We start from the raw sequence: 24,436 nt of genomic DNA on the forward strand, positions 1-24,436 counted from the left end.
TTACATATATACATATACACGCTACCAAAATCTAACGTCTTGGCGAAAAAAGTAAAGAAAGTAGTTTCCATTAACTATCGCGGTGTTAGATATCCGTGGAAGAGTTAGGAGAAGTAACCTGTTGCCGGGTGCCTAGGCTCATGCGAGCCCGGTATGCTACGCCCGGGGGCACTGTACAAGGCATTTACACATTGCTCCATGCGCTTCTTTAAAAAAAAAAGATCATGAGGTAAGTTTAGCATAATCATCTGAGTCGGTCTACGTGGTGCTAATTTATTCATACACAAATATTGAATAATAAATAGCAATAGAGAAATAAATACACAAATATTCAATAGTATCTTATTCCATGTGCCCATAGATAAACACATTGCAAGCGATCAGAATCGATATATCGAGCTTGAAAAATGGAGATGCAGTATGGTTTATATTGCTAGTATACAGTAATCTTTATTGACATAAGAAAAGTACAGCGACTTTGGTAAGGTCTTCTACAACTGTATATACAAACAAACATACAAACGGATATAAACGAATTAACCTACGTACAAGCATGTGAATAAAGTAACTTGTTAAGTATACATTATTTCATGTATTTACCTGTTTGTCTACAGTAATGCATATCTCCTCCTAGAATGTAATCGAACATATTATATACACAGGAAAAACATGCAATTTGAATGATATTTACAGCAATAAGTATCGTTAGGTCACACTGAAGCAACTTATAATATAGTCTTATATCATACGTACTTCTTCTGGTTACAATTCTATAAACGTGGAAGTATATCTACATCATACAACCGCAAAACAGGCTATTCGCAATACATATAGTGGAAATAAATTCAAGTATGATTGTTGTGAGCTTGAAAATCATGCTTTATCTTATCTACGATAATGTGGCCGATCAGACGCTAAATATCTTTTTTCCAGCACAAGCGACAGCAAGAGTCCAAAGAATCCAAAGCTCTATGAAATGATAAATGGAGTTTTAAAAAGAAAATTATGAATTTGTTGTGGAGTTTTGTCGAATTTCAACACTGTGGTACCTACCTGATGTTCATCTCCACCTGACTTGCAAATGTCGTCATTATTAGAATAGAACTATCATCACCAATATGCTGCAGTACCTGAAAAGCTGCTGGGGTGCCCAAAATGGCCAGTAACTCAATACCTAGCCACATGCCAAAATCCATACCAAGCCATCAACAGGCCTAGGTTCTTAGGGTTACAGGTGCGAAGTTTTTTTCAGTAACTCAATACCTAGCCACATGCCAAAATCCATACCAAGCCATTAACAGGCCTAGGTTCTTAGGGTTACAGGTGCGAAGTTTTTTTCAGTAACTCAATACCTAGCCACATGCCAAAATCCATACCAAGCCATCAACAGGCCTAGGTTCTTAGGGTTACAGGTGCGAAGTTTTTTTCAGTAACTCAATACCTAGCCACATGCCAAAATCCATACCAAGCCATCAACAGGCCTAGGTTCTTAGGGTTACAGGTGCGAAGTTTTTTTCAGTAACTCAATACCTAGCCACATGCCAAAATCCATACCAAGCCATCAACAGGCCTAGGTTCTTAGGGTTACAGGTGCGAAGTTTTTTTCAGTAACTCAATACCTAGCCACATGCCAAAATCCATACCAAGCCATTAACAGGCCTAGGTTCTTAGGGTTACAGGTGCGAAGTTTTTTTCAGTAACTCAATACCTAGCCACATGCCAAAATCCATACCAAGCCATTAACAGGCCTAGGTTCTTAGGGTTACAGGTGCGAAGTTTTTTTCAGTAACTCAATACCTAGCCACATGCCAAAATCAATACCAAGCCATTAACAGGCCTAGGTTCTTAGGGTTACAGGTGCGAAGTTTTTTTCAGTAACTCAATACCTAGCCACATGCCAAAATCCATACCAAGCCATCAACAGGCCTAGGTTCTTAGGGTTACAGGTGCGAAGTTTTTTTCAGTAACTCAATACCTAGTCACATGCCAAAATCCATACCAAGCCATCAACAGGCCTAGGTTCTTAGGGTTACAGGTGCGAAGTTTTTTTCAGTAACTCAATACCTAGCCACATGCCAAAATCCATACCAAGCCATCAACAGGCCTAGGTTCTTAGGGTTACAGGTGCGAAGTTTTTTTCAGTAACTCAATACCTAGCCACATGCCAAAATCCATACCAAGCCATTAACAGGCCTAGGTTCTTAGGGTTACAGGTGCGAAGTTTTTTTCAGTAACTCAATACCTAGCCACATGCCAAAATCCATACCAAGCCATTAACGGGCCTAGGTTCTTAGGGTTACAGGTGCGAAGTTTTTTTCAGTAACTCAATACCTAGCCACATGCCAAAATCCATACCAAGCCATCAACAGGCCTAGGTTCTTAGGGTTGCAGGTGCGAAGTTTTTTTCAGTAACTCAATACCTAGTCACATGCCAAAATCCATACCAAGCCATTAACGGGCCTAGGTTCTTAGGGTTACAGGTGCGAAGTTTTTTTCAGTAACTCAATACCTAGCCACATGCCAAAATCCATACCAAGCCATCAACAGGCCTAGGTTCTTAGGGTTGCAGGTGCGAAGTTTTTTTCAGTAACTCAATACCTAGTCACATGCCAAAATCCATACCAAGCCATCAACAGGCCTAGGTTCTTAGGGTTACAGGTGCGAAGTTTTTTTCAGTAACTCAATACCTAGCCACATGCCAAAATCCATACCAAGCCATCAACAGGCCTAGGTTCTTAGGGTTACAGGTGCGAAGTTTTTTTCAGTAACTCAATACCTAGCCACATGCCAAAATCCATACCAAGCCATTAACAGGCCTAGGTTCTTAGGGTTACAGGTGCGAAGTTTTTTTCAGTAACTCAATACCTAGCCACATGCCAAAATCCATACCAAGCCATCAACAGGCCTAGGTTCTTAGGGTTACAGGTGCGAAGTTGACGGCGACATAGAGTCTGTCTTATATTTGCATTCGGATGGCTGCGCAGACACCTGTTGTTGAGTGGCATCTTCACATTGGTTGTGTATGGTTGAGGAAGGTCTATTCATTGTGCTGTATGCCAAAAGGCAGCTTGTAACGTCTAAGGTTTCATTCAAAGATTCTTCAATCATTTGTAAATTTGCTGTAAGCTCAGTTTCTTTCACTTCATCTGTAAAAACAAATGACAAATACACATACATCTAGAGAATCTTAATAAAATATTACGTACTAGATTGACATTTTCTATAGGAAATTATTTCTTAATGTTTTAAATGATCTTGCACTTCCAACGAGATAATGTGACTCGAAGTGTGAATCAAAAGCACCTGATCCACTGTGTTTGGATCACGTTTCATAATGAGTTCTGCCAAGACAGATGAATTATCATCCAGACGCCTTTTACCTGTTGTCACATCTTCCGGTGGAGGGGTGTGAATTCCGAACATTCCCTGAAAACTTTTCCAAATGTAGTCAGCCAGTTCTTGGTCGTGGTCATGGGCGATGTAGACACCAGAAGCAATGGCGTCACAGACGATGGTCACCAGGAAATTGACGAGTATTATAAAAATGAGTATCATAAAAAAGGTGAAGAAGATTGGGCCGACATATCGGTTCGATTCTAGAATTTCCTGGGCAAAGAACCTGAAAAGCATTACAAAAGAGTGAAAACGTGGCTTACAGCACAATCATCACAATCATGTTGTTCTTATATAACAGTTCTGCGTGCGTTCTTGTATAAATCATTGCTATAAGACTCAGACATAATTGGTTGTCATTTTGTAAAAGGCAATGACGAGACGTACCTTCCCAACAACATCTCAAATAAGGCAAAGTTGGTGTGCAACACATTTGTATATGCCTTCATATGCGTCCCAAACACCAGCATTCCTGTGTGAAAAATGAAACGACTTCTTACTACAATATTTCTAAAAAAGCAAATTCGTAGCATATAATTTAGCGATCACATTCAAAAGAAAGATCGTTTTTTTCAATCTATTTCGAAAACGATTAAGAAGTATCATTGATACGACATTCTACCGTCTGGGAAATCTAGGCCATAACGATTATGAAAAGACAATATGTTTTGTTTTTTTTTCACAGTCATAGAAATCGAGCTATGACGGTCTTCTAGGCGTTATCAATAACACATGAGCTCTTACCTGAACAGCTAAAAGCCATGAAGGCTATAGCGCTTATGACTGAGAAGCCGATCAAATCGTTCTTCATGGCACCTGGCAGGGCGATGAAACTGGCAATGGTCTTGCTGAAGCGGACGACTCGCAGTAACGACAGTGTAGTGATGAACGTTACACTGGCCAACGTGGTCTTAAAGGCTTCATCCCACCAGAAAGTGGAGCTTAAGTCTACAAAATGCTCTATTCCAAGTTCGCCTACAAAATAAGAGTTTAGGCAAGGATAACTCATGATTAAACGTAGTTACTGTGAAAGCCATAAAGCCCCCGTTACAAATAAGAAATTCAGCCCGGCCGACGAGTTGGCGAGCTTCAAATGTGCATTTTCGGCCGAAGTATGGCCGACATCCTGTCGATTATGCGGGCTTCGGGCGATTTTTAGAAATAAAAGTTGATCCAAATAGTGGCCTTTTACCAGGTTAGTCGATTCTGACTTCGTCCATGTCCAAGAGATGGTACCATCTCATGGGGGATTTTTAGTTTTTAGTGTTCGAAAGACGTCGCCCGAGATTTTCATTGGAAAATACGGTCGACGCTCGGGCGATTTTGAAATTCGGCGAGCTTCGGGCGATCTACAAAGTCGGCCGACGCTCGCATGAATTGTGACGCCGGCTTAAGGGTCTGTAATTCAGCAAATCATCCTTTCAAGCATCCGGACTTTCATAAATACTTTAAAGAAGCAAAATTTTCTTAACGTTGCCTGCTACGTATCCTAACAATACCGTTATTCACCTGTTGCTTCGACCAATCTGTCCAGTGCTGCAGATGCAGAATGGTACCTCATTCCGAAGATACAGATGGCAGCTGCACATCCAATTATGCTCGAAAGAGCTACGATGTTCCACATAGAGCTGAAGAACTTCCTTCCCTCCTTCTTCATGGTGAGCACTTCTTTGATGGTATGAACCAAAAACAACGACAGGAAGATGATGTAGGAAACCAACGTGACAAAATCAGAGGCATTTTCGTACTGGAAAAGCTTGTGTGTTTCAACAGTTGCAGATGTTGAAAGATGACCAATATCTTTCTGCTTTACGGTCAGTTTCAGACTGCTGAACAGCGTTTGTGCAGGGTAGTATAAAGACAGGTCCAGAACTAGATAGTCTGTGTATTTGTCGATCCACTCGTTATCATTAAGTCCAGATAATATCGTTGTCGCCAAGCCTAGAAGAGCTGGGAGTTCCATGGAGTATTTTGAGGCGCAGCCTGTATGGTGTGACATGTCGGTGCCATTGAACTGCCAACATGCAGATGAACCATTTCCAGTTGCAACCATCCATCCATTTTGAGAGTGGTCTGTTGCCATGGCATTTGTATCTGCATCGTGTACAAATGTTTTATTATCAATGTCTGAAATACTATTTTTTCCGAAAGTAAACCATCACATTTCATGCTATCTATAGAACCAGAAATAGGTAAAATATTCTTAATGTGTAAACGAGTAGTCAGGTCCGACTATTAGGGTCAATATGCATTCAAAACTGGACCAAATATAGATTTGATAAACAAGGAATACGTAGATAACATTCAAGGCGATCATACAATGATCTTTACCAATTAAAGACATGACCATTGTGCCAATGTAAGCACCAGGGGAATAAGGAAGAATGCAATGGTTCCTACCTGGTGGCTCCCTCACTTGGGTCAGTAGTGGCGGACCGATTCTGAATGCTTCAGTATAAAGTGGAAACTGTCTGTCCAGGTACTTCATCTTCCACCCATTGTACCAGAACGAGGGGTACAAAACAGGCAGGAAGATCTCCTCAGTCCATGTCCAGAACTCGTCAGCAGTGGTGATCTGGGACAAAACAAGACAAAACGCAAAGTAATTATAAGATGTATTTATTGGCGCACGAGTAGCACGACTAAGAATGTGAACAGATGACATTTAGCTTTTGAAACGATCCCGCTCGCCATAGTAGCAAAGGGTTCTGATAAGCTTTTGGCGGACAAGTACACTGATGACGGGTTGAAAACGTCCCCCAAACTTTGGAATATCTTACAAATAGACCATTCATTCATTCATTCCTTCATTCATTCAAATCATTATGATTGCTTTGTTATGAAGAGAGATAATCAGTGACATGTTTTGACAATATTCTTAATTACAGCTTAAGACCGTGTTTTAAAAGTTGCCTACCGAATCGTGATCTTCAAGAAGCGTGCCAGACAACGTCTGCGATGCGTGGAAAGCAAACGGGTCTTTATCGTGATGGCTGATGAAGAACAGAACCACGACAAATAGGAGCAGGAGAATACATTCTTTCATGACGAAGGAGAACTTTTGTCGTTGTTCATTTTTTACTTTCATTCTTTCTGCAGAGGCATTACCGGGTGGATACACTTTCTGAGGAGCTGAAATTTTAAACATTGGTTCAAATAAACACTACATACTGTTTTCCATGTCCAGACACTAAGATTATAATCACATTAGCTAGCGTTGATTTAGATACATATGAAATGATGGCAAAAGCATCGTGTGAATGTACTATGGTTTACCTCTATGGTCATAAAGGTGCATGTGGAGTTCATTTTTCTTGATAGTGTACGTCTTCTGCTTGTCGGAGGACCTCTGGTTACAAATTAAGGCAAAGACAGTCGACATGACCAGTATCTGTTGGTATATATGAATCATAGATATCTTTAGTTGCATGAAATGATTCCAGACGATAATGAGGTTGTAGCTGAGTGAAAGAAATTGACCGAAGCATGGCTCACCAATAAAGTTTACCTGGCCAGTCTCTGTGACGAGGCTTGATAAACCGAATGAAAAGAAGAAGGCCTTTAGCCAGGCTTCACTCTTCTCTCTTCCCCAGTCCAGACTGTACAGAATAACAAAGAAGGACGAGACGACGGATACCATCACCACTAGCACCCACGCCACGTACTTTGACCAACAGGAGAGTCGATCTCTGAATAAACCTAACGTGACGAAAAGCACTAGGTGTCATTAGGTAGATTTATTGACACTGTGTATCATAGTTTTATTACATTAAGATAGATACAGCACCAAGCATGCAGTCAGATACTTAAGATAAGTATTATTTCAGGACACTCAACATTCAGACGTTTCTAGATTTAACAAATCGAAAGGGCGGCGTTTTCTTTGTTATCTTTGTGATGTAATCTTAGGTATAAAGACATACCTCTTTTGTTATAGATACATGCCAGTTATATGCAACTCAGACAATGTACTGATAAAAAAAACTGTGAAAGGATGAACAATACCAATTATCACCATACCATATTTGGAGCTACGTCGTATTCCTGGAGCCGTGATTGGCGCCTGTACCTTCACACGGAACAGTCTGGCCGGTACCAAGACAACAGGTATCACCATGACAACGGTCATGAGACTGGCGTACAGCTCCTTGGTTACAAAAGACGTGACGTTCATCAGACAGAACTTGAATTTATAACTAAAAAGAAATATATTGTTGGGGAGAACGATGACAAATTTTCAATTCCACTGCAGTGGAGTGGATGCCAGCAATGCCCACATGTCTTAACTTACGGAGAGAAGAGATGAAGTCAACTCAAAAGGTAGGCACCATGCAGCATGGTAAAGCCCGAGGTATGAGTCTTATTAGCAATATTTATTTACAAAATAAAGTTCGAGTAGGTTGACTTATCAAGCATAAGCTAAGATTCTGACCATCTTATCTTGGCAGATCAGAGCCAAAACTTTGAAGTTTTCTTACTTGTAGGGTGATCTGTACAAAGCCCAGATCATAGACTGTGTTCTTGGTCAGAAAGCCCTCCTCGCTTTTGTACCACATGGCGTTGGACAACATGATGCTGCTGAAGACTGCACAGCAACAGGACAGCCGTTCTGACTTGGTGAAACTGGATCCTGAAAAACGATTTGAATCAAGCCCACCGAAAGATATGATTTTTAGCAGATACATTATCGTCTCAAGTTAGAAGAGTTTATTGTCTGGTATTATTACAAGGAACTAAAAAGTTTGTTCTGAGAAGATACTATTAGCTACATACCAGATAACAGAAATGAAAGCAACCAAAGCATGTTCAACGATCAATAAAAAATACCTTCAGGTGATACAAAAGGCGATATCCAAAAGTGTTGATCGTAGAACATTGCGTCCGTGTTCTCTCGGAACAGGCTACTGAAGCATCTCAACTGCTCCCGGGTCGCCACATGTAGAACTTTCTGAACCTGAAAGTCGCCTCGGTCTTCTGCCAGCCAGTCATAGCAAATAAACTGATAACTGCAAAAGACACAAACACAGTCGTTAGTAAAGTCTTTTCTTACGCCAAGACTCAAGTGCAGACCAGACAAACAGTCATAAGCAAAATTCAACAGTATGCAAGTGCATGCCATTTGTTGACCCGTATCCACGAAGATATACACACTTAAACTAGTTCACAATACTGGAAGCTTGGTAAACTTAAACGATTTGTACATCAAAAAGGATGTAGGTGTAATTGTTGATTCATACAGAATGTTTCCTAATTTCGAATGCAAGGGGATACTGCAGATGCAGGCATATTTAGAAACCTTGTTAAATCAATTTTATAAATTTATTCGTCTGTAAGATAAACGTATATAGAACCGAGGTCATGACGAAAATATGTTTCTTGCATCTCACACTTCCTCTGTTTGCAGATCCTTTACAATGATGTCCCTCAGAAACCACGAAGCTTCATCAACACCGGTATTGTCGTGCCAGATATGCAGCAGTTCCAGATGTCCTAGTGACGTCTTCAGAGGCATGATGACGTCATAAGTACCACCTCGTACCAACGACTGCAAAAGACATGGAAGAGGACTTTAAAGCGGTTTAGAACGTTATTTTTATGAATGAATAAGGTGCAATCACCACGCTGTGCCTTCTATCTCCAATAGAATAATAAACTATGTTTTAGTATAATCGGTGAAAAAGACAAAAGATAGAAATAAAGTAGGGGTCAAGGTTATGTAGAGTTACAACAGTAGATCAAACTTGATTGGTTCAGACTTACTCCACCGCCCGGGTTCATCATCTTGACTGTTGTTTTGCTCTTTGATCCGAACACTTGGAACCCGATCCGTGCCGAGGTGCCAGCACCAAACATGGACCCGGTAGTAACGGTGATCTGGTACAGATATGGGGCCGGCATCCTGTCCGGGGGGAGGACGGACAGCTCTGGTAACAGCGTCTTAATGTCAGGAGCTGGTGAAATTGTAGTCTTCTGTTCATGGTAAAAAAAGGAATTAGAATATAAAACCACCAAAGAGGGCTTTACAACTGCAGAAAATACTAATGCGACGTTGAGGTTTCACACTACGAAAAAAATTAAATGTTCTCACCCGAAGACGCTTGAAGTCTACGTTGAGTATAATCAGTAAGACGACATAGAGAACCCACTCGCCGATAACCGTGTAGAAAACAATGTTGTTGTCTTTGAGGATGTTGGGATCTTTGAAGATGTTGTCAAAATCAATAGAGTTTGGAAGAACGTGCAAGGAGCCACTAATGATAGCCTTCGGCTTGGGAACGTTGCAGTTGCATCTTATGGTATTATCAGATAGATCCACACCAACCTGATGTAGAAAAAACATACGGTAGATATCTTTAAGGAGATTTCAGGTATCAGATTACAGGATGCCTATTTTGATAAGACTGTTGTGGTTTTAAACTTCAAGATTTACTATAATGAAAAAAAGAGAAAAGGGAATTCAATTGCAAAAATACCATGGTTTTGGTCGTCGATTTAGAGATGATTGGAAATTCAAGATCCACCACAAAAAAGCTTGCGACAAATTAAATTATATACTATTTGAGACATCATTACACACATAGTTACTTTACATGGGTCTGTAATCTAAGCCTCACCCCACAGTCTGTGTCTTGCCACTTCTCCAATGTGTCATCCCAGTTGAGACAGCTCGCTGTTGATGCCTGAAGTACGTAATCTTTGGGCGAAGGTGCAGTTTGCAGAAAGGTGCGAGATTCTATAGAGGTGTTGGAGTAAGCTTTTACCAACGAATTGTTTAGAACAACTATCGCATTGTACTGCTAGCTAGAAATGAACGTATAGGTGCTGTCACAACGTGATTGGTGGGCGACGTTGGGATATATATTATTTGCCGTGTGCAAATGCAAATTTGTCATGCATATGCTTATATGTATACGTATATTTGCTATGGTATGTTTAAAAAGTTACCTGCTTTCTGTATCCCAACATAAAGTCTCCCCCGTCGTCTAATGACATTCGGAGTCAACGTTCGCAAGGTGTTTGTGCCTCTATGCCAAGCCAGAAAAACGTCTTCTTCCTTAACTATCATCATATCGTCATAAAGATCCTCTGTTGGTGGCGTGTCGTAACGGAAGAACACCCGGAAGGCAGCCGTGTGATCCAACCACGACAACTGCATCACAACGACAACGGTATCAGCTGGTATGTCAAACGCATGGAAAGCCATCGTCGCGTTGCTGATGATCTGTCCAACTGCAATGTCACCCAGTGTCAACTGTGTCCTAACATGACCACGATGCAGGTCACGCTTTTGACGTCTTGGCTCTTCAATAGATCCCAATGTGATGGGATTCGAGAGGTTCAGCTGCATAGAACAATTGCCAAAGCGTCGAGGGCCAAACGAGAGCATAGTCACGGATGTGGTGACATTTTCCCCCAAGTTAGACGCGTTCCAAGAAATCATGTTCCTTTCCATCAAAGTCATCTGCAACAAAAGACACCAAAAAAACGACAAGAAGAACTTTAGATTATTTCAATGTTTCAGTTACATTAAACGTAAAGTACATGAAATACAAATACAGACGAAGCCACTTAATTGCACCCCGGATAAACGCACATTCCATTTAATTGCACCGAATCCAACAATCCAAAACCGGTTCCCATTCACTGCATTGCTAGTGACTCCGCATATCTGCACCACGCATGGTCACCAATGCCGGATAACTGCACCAATTTTTTTCAAAAATCCTCGACAAGTTAACTAAAAAGGTGCGCTAAAAATCGGCAAACGCGGTACAAATGAGTCGATACCTGCCGGTGTAAAGGTGCAATACCGCTAATATGTTTACAAATGATTGAGTAACAAAAGAAGGCAGTTACGTTGATATGAATCGTATGGGAGGTCCCGGGCGGGTCACATGTTCGTAGTCATTTCTTTATTTTCAGAAAAGGGTCAATAAAATAAGTAAATAAATGAATAATTTCGTCTGTTGTCTTTGTGCTAGTGTTTCTGACTAACAATACACCCCCGCCCATGTTGGTGCGGTCCAGCTGGGCATTTCGCATAATTGCACCAGCCGGATAATTGCACCAAAAACGCTGACAAATGGGTGGTGCGGTTAAGCGGATTCTTCTGTGCAGAAAATGGCATAAAAAGCAAATGAAATAGCAGGACAGCTAACGCACAGACCTTAGCATCCATACCCCCATCTAAAGCACAATGTGTGGGAGAGGCTGTCACTTTAACTTGTCCAGCATGAACTGTCACTGTATCTTTCTTAGTGGACCGTGCCTTTCCATTAATTGAACGTGGAACTATGATCATCGTTCCAACATGTGTAAATTTTCATCCGATTCACAGCTTCGTGGCAGTGCGTTGTCCTTGGTGGACAGCATTGAGCGAGCAGCGTGACGATGACATCGTCGCTTTCAAATGTCTTCGCGTAGTCTTCGGTGTTTGGTAACATGGCCAGAAGACTGTCTGCTGCTCGCTCAATGCTGTCCACCAAGGACAACGCACTGCCACGAAGCTGTGAATCGGATGAAAATTTACACATGTTGGAACGATGATCATAGTTCCACGTTCAATTAATGGAAAGGCAATCTATTTTAGCTGCCCATGCTTCGCACATACATTTATTCTTTGTCTGATACGTAATTCATTTAAAGATTGTGGCAATATTGCGAAAGAGGCATCCCGTGTATTCAATTCAAATCAGACGAAATATCCCTAATTTGAACCACGCCAGATTCAGCCATTTCTAATATAAACCAAACCAAACGGAAGGCATTCCAGGAAAAATGATCAACGGAATGTAAGATTACAACCTACCTGCTGCTCAGATTTTCGTTTCGTGTCTTTTATGTCCTTCAGCTGTTGCTTTGGAGACACTTCCACCGAATTGACATCTATGGCATCCATTTCAAAGAGAGGCAATGATGTGTCAAGAATGGTCGAGTTTCCTGTGGGCAGCATTTGAACTAGACTGGACACGGTGTGTGCCACGGCTGAAACAGTTTAGGACCATGATAACTGTCTGTTTCGTTTGTTGACAAAGACTTCTTCGTGTGTTGTAGGGCAAAGAGAAGTCACAAATTACATCCGTTTATAAGGAAAACCAATGGCCGTCAAATAAAATATTTTGTATATTTATAACATATGATGTGTCAGTTATAACTAAGGTTGGTGCTTATGTAGTAATCATAAATAAATACAAGACGATGAAATTGTTGGAATCCAACCATACACTTTATAAATACCGAAATACCAGTTGTACAAAAGTCATGTGAAGTGTTAAAGTTTAGTATCTAAAGGAAGCACCTCTGAATTTTGCATGCATGTTGCCGGAAGTCAAATGACAAAAAAATCAAAAGTCAAAGGATCTCATTATGTATGTAGATCGTCCAGTTGTACGTGTCCTACGTACCGTTATTTAATGTCTCCGTGGATGAAAGTGTTACGCCTTGAGAGGATCTGATGAGTTCAGAAGACTTGCTCAGCAGATCTATGCCAGCCTCCTGTTAGAACATTCGGCAAGGTTATGAGCGTTAGTCCAATGCTGTCTATTGTGAATATTACTTGATGACACTTATATTAGAATGAAAGCTCATCTTTGGTGGGCCACAATAGTTTTTACCCTTTCTCCGATACAAAATTGCCGTCTTGCGTTGGGTAAAAGTTAAAAAAACTTGAAGCGAGTCTGATACGGAATCAGTTCAATTCTGTAGCACTATCCTACCAATCCGGGTGGAAATCCGACCGAGGATGAGTGTGACGTGTCGGGCTGGAGTAAATTGTCAATCCCTGTAACAATCTCAATCACGGTTTTTAAGTACGTTCCTTCATCTGTCTGTTGGGTTAATTGATCCTTTAGACGTTGCATCTGCACAAGAGAGAAAAAAAGGTAATAGCTTTATCGATTTTTGAAATAATCCGTTTCGGAACACACCAAGACAAACCGATATTGTTTATTGTTTATTTTGCATATATACAACAACTAAAGGCAAAATGATAATTCAAGAAAAAAAGACATGCAGAAACATATGTGTCTTTTCGTGGACCTACCCCCCAGAAAATTGAATGATTCAAATTTTACATAATCAAAACTGAACAAAATAACCAAAGAAATAAGTTGAAATTATACCATAAATTATCTATATGAATCAGGAGTTAGTAGCACATGTGAAAAAATTAGTCTTTGATATGATATACAAAATGAAACTCATTTTAAGTTATCGAACATGATAAATGCGTTAAACTACATTACATCTAAAATAAAAAAACATTGAAAAATGAATAAGTCTGTTACCGCTTGGAGAGGACTAAGGGTCGTGTCAGCAATCGACAAACCCTCTCCGTCAATGCCTTCAACTAATCAAACAAGGGACAAGAATGGCAACATATGGGCTTACTTTACCTGCAACATAGATATGTGCCCCAAAAATGCTAACAAAATAAAGTCACAATAAAACGACCTTAATTCTTTTTTAAATGATGGCAGAAAATTATGCAATGATTGGCTTTGCCCAAATTAAAGCATATTAATGTCAATGCTTAATGTATAGTTAGCTGAGTGATGCCGTTTTTCTTAGGGTAGTTTTTACTTTACACATACAGTTTAAAGTTGTCGGTACGTCTGTTGTCAGCTTAGGATCTGCAATATAACAAGAGTGAAGTATTGGTATCTTGGGGGATATTGATACAAAAAGTATGTCACTAAACTGTTCATTAAAACGCTTCTATTCCTTGGTAAGGAAATTGTAATGGAGCCTAAAAGTGCAATATTTCAATCCGAGGTTTCTTTTTTATCAAAGATATGTTGCAGGAGCAATGAATGCTCTGTGGAGCAATACATATCTTATAAGGCAAATGCGTTTACTAGACTGACCTGTCGTAGTAGCCATGGATGTTAGCTTCAACCTGTCAAGCCCGTGTGTTGTTGGTTTTTGTGTCGTATCTGTAACAAGGCACACACTTTCAGTTTTTTTCCTTCAAGGAAAGTGACATTGTATGAAATCCTTTAAACAAACAAAAATTGTAGAAAAGCAGCTTCTTTGACAGGAGTGATTTTCCTATGTGACGATTTGAAAACAAGAAGACATTATTTATCAGCGTTACGTGTTTCAACACATACATCTACTAAAAAAAGATAGCATTTAACCCTTTGTCACTTCCATAGACGAAACACCCAAAACAGAGATGCGTACCGTCACAAGTGAAGCTATTGCCATTCAGATTGTAGCCAGCCCCACATGAACATTGAAAACTCCCGATGTTGTTCGTACAAGTCTGCTCACAGCCACCGTTCGCAGAAGCACACTCATTGACGTCTGTAACAGCAAATAGAACGAGATATACCAATGTAGGTTTCATTTAAGACCAAGATAGATATTGGTTCTATGGCTTAAGACGTTTAATGCAAATGGTGTTCAACATAGTAAAATGGATCCCACGGAAGACGACAGAAGGAACAATACAAGTTATTGGGGGATGTAACGTTAGTGCAATCTAAGCACAACCACCGTAGTTGGCAGTGGAACATTATATACAAACTGCATATTACCATGTTTGCATTCAACATGTTACTGAGTATGAGGACACTGATGTATGTTGCTGTTGCCTATGGGCACATGGGGGAACAAGTTAGTTATCATGTTACTGAAGCAAGAGGGTTTGCTATCCCATGTCCCTGCATAAGACATAGCAAACACACTTCTCAGTTGAAGGTAAAGGAATGTATGCTATATGTATTAGCTTATGTAAACACCAAATTGGCGAGTACCTTGGTCCTATAACTTAACACAAGAGATTCTCACCGCCACAAGTGTGACCATCGCCATTCAATCTGAAACCAGTTCCACACGAACACCAGTAGCCACCCGCGATGTTGTTGCAGTTCTGTTGACAGCCAGCATTTCCAACCGTACATTCATCGACGTCTGTACGTATATTGTAAAGGGACAACACATAATTTTCCGAAAAATCACAAATTTACCCACCGAAACGAAAGAGAAGCAGGTTGATATCAAATGTCAAATGACCTTCGAAGTCTGAGGCATTTGATTGGCAATTGGGAATATATTTGCTGAATTACAACCCATTAGTATCATATTATCATATGTAAACAAATCTAAAATTACAAATCTATCCAGTTAGTTGAGTAACTGTTATTTTGGGTATCTTACTACCTGGATGTCTAATCTTCATCAACGCATTAGTATTATAAAAATGAGACCTCTGGAAGACGCTTGAAACTATTCAAGCCGATAAAAGAAAAAAATCATCTTCCGAAATATTACAGTTAGATAGAATAAAGGTCTTCAACCATTATTGAGATTTGGTCGATTTGAGAGATATGCGCTACCAATCAAAGACATACACAAACCACCAAACTCGATTCTTGCGGCATATGAATTAGGAATATTACCATCACAGGAGTTGCTGTTCACGTTTAAGTTGAAGCCAACAAAACAGGAACATTGGAAGCTGCCCATTGCGTTGGTACATACATGGTCGCAGCCACCATTTGCAGCTGAACATTCATCAATGTCTGAATAGATGCAACAAGAAAAAAAAGACAGGTCATACACACCTACGCCACAGAGAAAATGCTGAAAGATACAATCTTCGTGTAAGCATAAAAAGTTTTTGAAAAAGAACAGCAAGTCAATCTTCTGTTTCGTAAGCAAGACTTTAGAAAGGTTGCTAGCCCTTCATTTCACGTGGGACATAATAAAGACTCTAATTAATTGTAAAGTGTCAAATTGGTGCATACCCAGCTCAAGTCATGATTCAATACAAGAAATTCTCACCATCACAAGTGTGACCATCGCCGTTTAAACTGTAGCCTGTTCCACAGTAACAGAAGTAGCTCCCGATGATGTTGCTACAACTCTTCTGACAGCCGGCATTTCCAACGGTACATTCATCAACGTCTGTATAAGGTAAATAGACAACATATAAGTTAACCAAAAGTGGCAAATCCACCTAAATGTAATACGTAGTGGATATCGAAGGTCAACTGACATTCCAACTCTTGACTGTTCAATTGGGAACGTATTTGCTGAATAAAAACCATTAGCATTATGAAAAGAGGACGTTTGGAAGACGTTTGTAATATTATAATTACAACAAAGGTCTTCAATAATTACTGCAGTACTGAGATTTTGCCGATTTTAGACTTAACGTTACATGCTAGTGTGATGCTACACAGTCAATAGATATGAATCAGCAAACTCACATGCTACAACATGTATACCATTTTGCACACGAGGATTTGATGACTCTTACCATCACAGGTGTAGTTGTTCACGTTTAAGTTGAAGCCGACCGCGCAGGAGCACTAGAAGCTACCCATTGTGTTGGTACACACATGGTCACAGCCACCATTTGCAGCTAAACATTCATCAATATCTGCAAAGAGGCAACAAGAAAAAACGTTTACGCCAAGACAAAATGTTGATAGACACAAACATCATTTACAAGTAGGAATCAGAAAGAAGGAATAGATATGTTTTGACGTTAGGACCTGTCTAACGTTATCTCAATTTTTCAGTGAAATTGGGGTCTCAAAGAGAGATTAACAAGTTACTCTTGTTACACGTTACTGCTGTTTCGGAAGCAAGACTTTAGGGATGTTGCTAGCCCTTCACCATGCATAAGATATACAAAAAATACTTCTCAGTTATAGGCAAAGGAATATATGCTATAGATCAGCTTCTGTAAAGACAAAACCGGTCAGCAACTAGGTCCTATGTATGATTCAATACAAGAGATTCTCACCATCACAAGTGTGACCATCGCTGTTTAATCTGTAGCCAGTTCCACAGGAACACCAGTAGCTTCCAATGATGTTGCTACAGTTTTGCTGACAGCCGGCATTTCCAACGGTACATTCATCGACGTCTGTATAGTGTATGTTAACAGACAACACATATTAATTTTCCTAAACGGTGCATGCTAGTGATGCTACAAAGTCAATTTGCCCACCTACTCATGGTAGGAGTTTTTTTTCTCCTATGAAAAATGTTGACATACCACATATGAATATTCGCATGGAGTTCAAATGGACTCCTTACGGTGGGATAAGGGTTGACACTTTTGGTATCCAGCACTACAAAATGATTTATTTAGATTTTTTCGCTATTTTCAGACTAAAATGACATATTTTGATTCTGCAGCAGAACGGTTTTTATATCTTTTGTTCTGGACATGCTATGGTCTTTCTTTTTTGGTGGTACATAGCTTCTGATGTATAAAATAATTGGTGCAAGTTTGGACTCCCTAGCAGCTTGCTCGGCGGATAACTGAACAAAGGAACGAAGGATTTCCATGATATTCGGTATACGGGTAGCTTAAAAGAGATGTGCATAATGACATGCAAGTCATGCAAATTAGGACTTAATCTGCATAATCCATGAGGAAATTCTTTAATCCAAGTGTTTTTCATAATAGGACTTATACATTTACAGATCTGCAAATCTGGACCTAATTTGCACAATTAATGCAAAATCACCATAATTCAGCAAAGTACTTAATGTTAGGAATTTCATACTTGTGACATATGGAAGTTAGTTAAAGGTGTACATAAACCATCCATAGATTATGTAAATATGGAATTCATTTGCATGATCAAAGCATATTTCTTGCATATTATGCAAATTTACGACCTTTTGTTATCTACATCCTTTACTGGAGTCTGACCTGTAATATGGTAGACCTCATTTGCCCAAGGCCCGCCTTCGCCGTCCGCTTCACAGGCTGTGGAGGGTCCGTGCTTGTTGTAGGTGTTGTGGCCATCGGCAGACCCCATACACCAGCCGCTGGCTTGTACAGCAAACACGGTGAAACCACGAGAGAGTGCGACCTGGTAGCACTTCTCAATGGCGTTTTGACGGTTGCGCCCACCAAGGCCGCCATCTAGGCGTGGATCTGTCCCCTCAAGTGGCGGAATGGCTTGGTCATCAGCGGTGTCCGTCCAACAACCCAGGCTGGTGTACCCACGGCTCTCGCTTCCTGCGCGAGGGAGGAGCTTGAGGTATTACTGTAATCGTCGAATATCTTTAACGCTTGTTACCTTGGTTTTCGGGGATTCGCAAGAGCTTCCCACATACCAAATATCATCACAATCTATCCATAGGCTTTAGGTTGTGCTGGCCACAAATATGCGGAAATACAGACAGACCAGACAGACAGACACACAGACACACAGTAACATAGTAACGCTTTTAAAAAACAACACCTCCTTATCCTTCCTTCTAAAGCCACAATGACTTCATTCTATGGATGGTATCCTCGCGAGCATAGTATTCTAATTTTCGTCCGTTTCAACAAAAAGAAACTTTGTAAATCGTACAAATATATATAATGTCGTAGAAAGCCTCCTGTACGTACTGATGTTGTTGTTGTTAACTTATTGCTTACTTCTTTCACAATTAAAACTTTGTGTTTGGCGCAAGTAGACATTTACATATTATAAGGGGTATTTTCCCTGGTGTTAAATCATTTGTATGTTATCCATGGTCTTCGGCCAGCTGCTTATCACTATAACCAGCGCAAAGTGCAAATAGGCTTTCTCAGAGTGCTTATAAGCATAAAATCATTGGTTGGACCGAAGTGAATTAACAAGTATGGCCGCTTTGTAAGGTCTGTATTGTGCACGCAAAAATGTTTTGGTGCAAGTATATTTTTTTCCATGTGTATCTGTTCAAGTAAGCTGAAAACGTATTTAGAGAAGTATTCTAAAGTCAAAGAGAAATATGTGAAAGAAGAAAAGGGAAGAATTCATTTTTGGTATGGTATCTTTTGTGTACTCAGCCATTTGCCCTACCTTGCTGACAACTTAGATTTTATGATGAGGGCAACTTCTTTTGGTCGTAATTTGTTTCGAACGCTTGCATCAGTTTTGGGGTGTCCAAGGGATGGTATCCATATAAACAAATCGGTAAGCCCTAACTTGTAAGCTCAGAACTTGAAGCATACATGTAACGTAAAGGGTTCGCAAACCGACCCTTTAATATATGCACACTGATATGTCATGCTTGGGTCGCTATGTCAGTTGCAAACTTGACACTACACCTACAGTACTAAATCATCAATGAATGAAGACCTTTATTGCACATTTCTGCCACACTTGGCTAAGTACAGGTCACAACAAAACAAAATACAAGTTACAAAGTACAGTTAACGGATACAAAAGAATATGACTATCATTAAATAAATTCTACTTCTCCTCGCTTTTCGGTTATAGTAGATATAAAAGAACAGACGTGTTTTTCAATGGGAGGTTTGTCTAGTTGCATTAGGAATATGAATTTTTGAACAGTACTTAAATGTGTGAAGTAGGGAAATAGGTTTTCTACAAGCTTATACAGTTCATTTCTTTCTTTGGTATATAATCCACATTCTACCACAAAATGACATTCGTCTTCTACTCTATTCAAAGTACAATGTTTACATAATCGTTGTTCTAGAGGAGTGCGGGTATGTCTTCCCGTTTCAATATGTAGTTTGTGGCAGCTGATTCTCAGTCTTGATGTGAAAGCATTATGTGTGCCACAATGGCCTTTCCAATCCAATTGTTGAGATGCAATAGTGGGATAGCAGATGCCCCCACACCATTACAAAACTGATATCAGAAACTGTCGCCTATAGATATCTATACGGAAATGGAAATACGGTAAAATATAGACAGGTCCGGAACACCTTTATTGAACGTTATCCCGACCCAGGTATGACATACAATGCATTACATACACGATATTTTTGCATATGCAACAGAATTTATAGATTAGGCCTATTCTATTAGACCACCTGAACGAAAGGAATAAGTCCAATTGCCTTATAATTACCTGACGTTTGAGCAGTTAGCTGAAGCAAAGCACACACCAGGACAATATTGCTAGCCAAACGAACAAACATTTTGTCGCTTCTCGATATTCAGAGGTATACGCCCTTTTTTAATGTGACCATCGCAGCATAGCAGAAGCGCTACCGTGTGCGCATACTGTCAATCATTTTACCGGTGGGCCTTTACGCCTAACAACCAAACTGCAACAAGAGAAACTCAAATAAAAAGATAAAAATAATGAACATTTAAAAACAGATAATTTTTTGGCATGAAAACATTGAGTGTCACGGCAAATATCCTAAATTTGGTCCAATCGTAAGTATCATAAAGTCAAATATAACAGTACAAAAGTATATTATGATCTCCAAATTCTAGTAAGTTATGGGTATAAAGGACATGTGTGTGCTCGTTCCGTACATCCAATTTACAGCCAAAATTCTGGAAAATATTTACATACTTAAAAATAAAAAATAGTGATACTTCAAATCAACAGAGGGACTGGTAAACTTTTTCGACTCATGAATCATTCGCGTATATGGGCAGACAGTTCCTTTCCAAGAAGTGATGTACATATTCGTGCTATACCATTTGTTGAGGTGCAACCATGACAACACAGGTGATGAAGTATGGTCAGAATACTTGTTGCAGTATCACCTGTATTCTTAAGCAGAACTTAATGTGAAAGCATTGTACCAGAAGTTAAAAGAATTTTGTGTCCTCAAACACAAAAAGCTGTAACAACATCAATTCCAACGTTATAATCCGGTATTGGAATTTTGACAGCGTCGTGCTCAGCACACGCGAAGCGCGTTCGAATAACTAAATGAAAGCCCATACGGTACGACTTCGAAGTCCGGGCAATACATATAGAATACAACACGGGGTATCCCGATCCGGCCCGCGGGAGGGCTGGGACCGAGGGTGATGCGGAATACACCGTGTTGTATTTTATCTATGTCATAACCACCCGAGAAAACATACATGTCAATGAAGAATGCGCCAAAAGGGAGTTTTGTGTCCTCGAACAAAAACTGTAACAACATTGATTCCAACCTCCGAATCCGGTATTCGAATTTTCGACGGCGGCGCAACAGGTGCGCTCGAAATGCAGTTGAAATATTCTATGGAATCCTTGTGATACAACTTCAGAACCTCATGTGATACGGATAGTTATCACACGGTCCGGAACACCCGTATCAGGCCCAGGTATGACATAAAGTAAAACATAGACAGGAACACCGTTATTCTTCGTTATCCCTGCCCAGGTATTACATATACATAAAATGCATTACACACGATGTTTGTTGTATATGCAACAGAGTTTATAGATTAGGCCTATGTTATTAGACATGAAATGATTACCACCTTAACGAAAGAAATAAGTCCGATTGCCTTACCTGACGTTTGAGTCACTTGGTGAAGCAAAACACACGCCAGGACAATATTGCTAGCCAAACGAACGAACATTTTGTCAACCATTCTCGCTTCTCAGTGTTCAGAGGTGTATACGCCCTTTTTTAATGAGAGCATCGCAGCAGAAGCAGCTATACCGTGTGCACATACTGTCAATCATTTTACCGGTGGGCCTTTACACCTAACAACCAAACTACAACATAGAAACTCGGAAAAGTACAGGATAAACATTCCATGACGGATGAGTTTTGGTATATCAAACATTGCATCACTTTTCTTATCCGTGTTACGATAAGTACCCTAAATTCCACCAACCGTAACGTAGTTATATAACTTGTGCTACACCATTTGCTGAGATGGCAACCATGACAGTTCAGGTGATAAAGTATGGTCACACTATTTGTTGACGGGATGCAGCATCACATGTACTCCCAAGTAGAACTTAAGCCTGGCATCCCGCCATGTTAGCTTTATTGCCTTTTCCAACACAAGTGAAGCACCTGTGCGTTGAACCTGTTCTCAATAAATTATTCATGTATGTAAAGGACCATTACTTTCTCAAAACTGTTTGTTGCTACGTAACTATACGGTGACACTGTCAGTGGCTGGCTTTCACGTTCACCACCCTTTGCAATCAGCAAAGTGATCAGGCGCTATAATCATATAGGGTGTCACTATTTCGTTCTTAAAAACGGTTTCCTTATGCACACATTACACATAACGAAAATTAACCAACACACTCGGATGCTCGGGACATTACAGAAACGCAGTGATATGGATGGAACGAGATTTAGAGTATTATTCGGACAGGCAAAAACGTATTATAAAGGGAAGTAAAGTAGGAGCTGAAGTTGTAGCAAAATATCTTAAACCCTGGCTATCAATAAAGGACAAATAACTTTGGTCGATTTAATCTCCATTAATTTCATTGCTTTATATCACATTAAATAATTTCATTACACTATAAATTAGGCTATGGGTTTCCTTGGTGAAACGGTCAAACAATACAATGCATAAAGAATACAACACGGTTTATTCCGTCTCGCCCAACATTTACCTTAAAAACATGCTGTACATTTCAATACAAAATGCGTCAGAAGATGAGTTTTCTGTCCTCGAACAAAAAATTGTAACAACACCGATTCCAACGTCCCAATCCAGTTTTCAAATTTTCGACAGCGGTGCAACCGGCGCACGCAAAGAGCAGTCGAATCATTCGATGAAAGCCCGTGCAATACGACTTTGTCGAAGCCCGGGCAATACGGTAAAAGATAGACCGGTCCGGAACATCTGTATCGAACACTATCGCGGCCCAGGTATGACAGACATATATAGTACAGCAGTACCGCGGGCCGGATCGCCCAACTGCCTTCGGGCGATCCAACCCGCGGGAGTGCTGGGACTGAGGGCGATACGGATACATACGGATGGTGTATTTTATGCAATACGACTTCGACGCCTGGGCAATACGGTAAAATATTATAGACAGGTCCGAAATACGTCATCCCGGCCCATGTATGACATCAAATGCAGTACACACACGATATTTTTTGTATATGCAACGGAATCCATGGATTAGGTCTATTCTATTAGACATAAATGATGATGACCACCAGAACGAAAAAAATAAGTCCAATTGCCCTACCTGACGTTTGAGTTGTTAGGTGAAGCAAAGTACAAGCCAGGAAAACATTGCTAGCCAAACGAACGAACATTTTGTCAACCATGTTCGCTTCTCGATAGTCGGAGGTATACGCCCTTTCTAATGTGATCATCGCAGCAGAGGAGCTACCCTGTGTACATACTGTCAATCATTTTACCGGTGGACCTTTACGCCTAGCAACCAAACTGTAACAAAGAGAAGCTCATGAACATACTTAAATGGACGAATGTTTCAAAACAGATATTTTTTGGTGAAAAGAAATCAAATCTTTTTCAATGCAATGATAATGGGTAAAACAACAAGGAGTGATTACGTACAAGATGCGATATTGAATTATGGTGATTGCGGGTTAGCATGCTATCATTGTTGACGATACCGTCAGACAGTGGCAAATCATGTCTTAACCCTCAAACACCCGAACCTATTTTTGCGACTTAAATGACTGAGCGGGGTCAAAAATGACCCCAAAATGTTTTGTTCAGTAAAATCTCCCTTTTCACTTTTTTTGCTGATTGTTATCCATACATTGCTTCATCAATGTAAGAGGAATGTTTTGGTATCTTTAGATATGAATAACCCCCGCTCATTATCATAACCTATAGATCTGCTTGGAGATTAATAAGATACGCCAAAAAGGTGAGGGAGGCCATATATGAGAGGAAAAACAATTCTACCCTCAACAGGAAAGGAGGGCTAATGGTAGAACTGTCTGGCATTTGGGGCCAAGCCTTGACGGCAAACCAACTTTAGCTCCTATATCAAAACAATAGGAGCTATTGCCCACTTTTACTTTTACCTTGTCTTGAGTCGTCTAATTTGCTTTCTATTGGACTTCTAAAAATGGTCTTCTCTCTACCTGCATGTCAATTCATAGTTCGTGGTTATAAACCTGCTGTTCGACTAATCTTGCTCACAGTCACTGACGAAAAGTAGTGGATGCTACTTGAAACGTCTGACCGTTTCCAAAATCATATCCAGTTGCTTGAGTAACTGCTTTTTTGGCGTGACTATGGGGTTCTTTTTTTTGAGAATTCAACAATTTGCATCTGTTTGTGTACAACTCTGTCTTAGCTACTTATATGTTAAAATCACAAAAAAAATCATAGGAATTGATGGGTCAACAGCAATCTTTGGTTCCCAT

The 24,436-nt window shown here is 40.1% G+C and overlaps 1 protein-coding gene across 1 annotated transcript; it reads right to left on the reverse strand.

The window, feature by feature from the left end:
* Positions 1–3,137: 3,137 nt before the first annotated feature.
* Positions 3,138–7,964, reverse strand: LOC136422192 (polycystin-2-like). The gene is made up of 10 exons (XM_066409835.1): positions 7,872–7,964; positions 7,463–7,540; positions 6,670–6,784; positions 6,311–6,525; positions 5,794–5,968; positions 4,903–5,487; positions 4,138–4,368; positions 3,781–3,865; positions 3,304–3,619; positions 3,138–3,146 (listed from the first exon to the last, which is right to left on the reverse strand). Exons 1-10 carry the CDS (start codon positions 7,962–7,964, stop codon positions 3,138–3,140), a joined length of 1,902 nt encoding a protein of 633 aa, XP_066265932.1.
* Positions 7,965–24,436: the final 16,472 nt, after the last annotated feature.

Source organism: Branchiostoma lanceolatum, chromosome 16 (assembly GCF_035083965.1).
Source record: "Branchiostoma lanceolatum isolate klBraLanc5 chromosome 16, klBraLanc5.hap2, whole genome shotgun sequence".
NCBI lineage: Eukaryota > Metazoa > Chordata > Leptocardii > Amphioxiformes > Branchiostomatidae > Branchiostoma > Branchiostoma lanceolatum.

What these genes read in the sequence shown, in the direction of transcription:
- LOC136422192 (XM_066409835.1), bottom strand. Translation starts at nt 7,964, where the DNA reads ATGTTGTCCAACGCCATGTGGTACAAAAGCGAGGAGGGCTTTCTGACC. An exon ending in GCACCTTTATGACCATAGAG is followed by an intron (nt 6,526 to 6,669) that starts GTAAACCATAGT and finishes TTAAAATTTCAG; the next exon opens with CTCCTCAGAAAGTGTATCCA. An exon ending in CATGGCTTTTAGCTGTTCAG is followed by an intron (nt 3,866 to 4,137) that starts GTAAGAGCTCAT and finishes TTTTTCACACAG; the next exon opens with GAATGCTGGTGTTTGGGACG.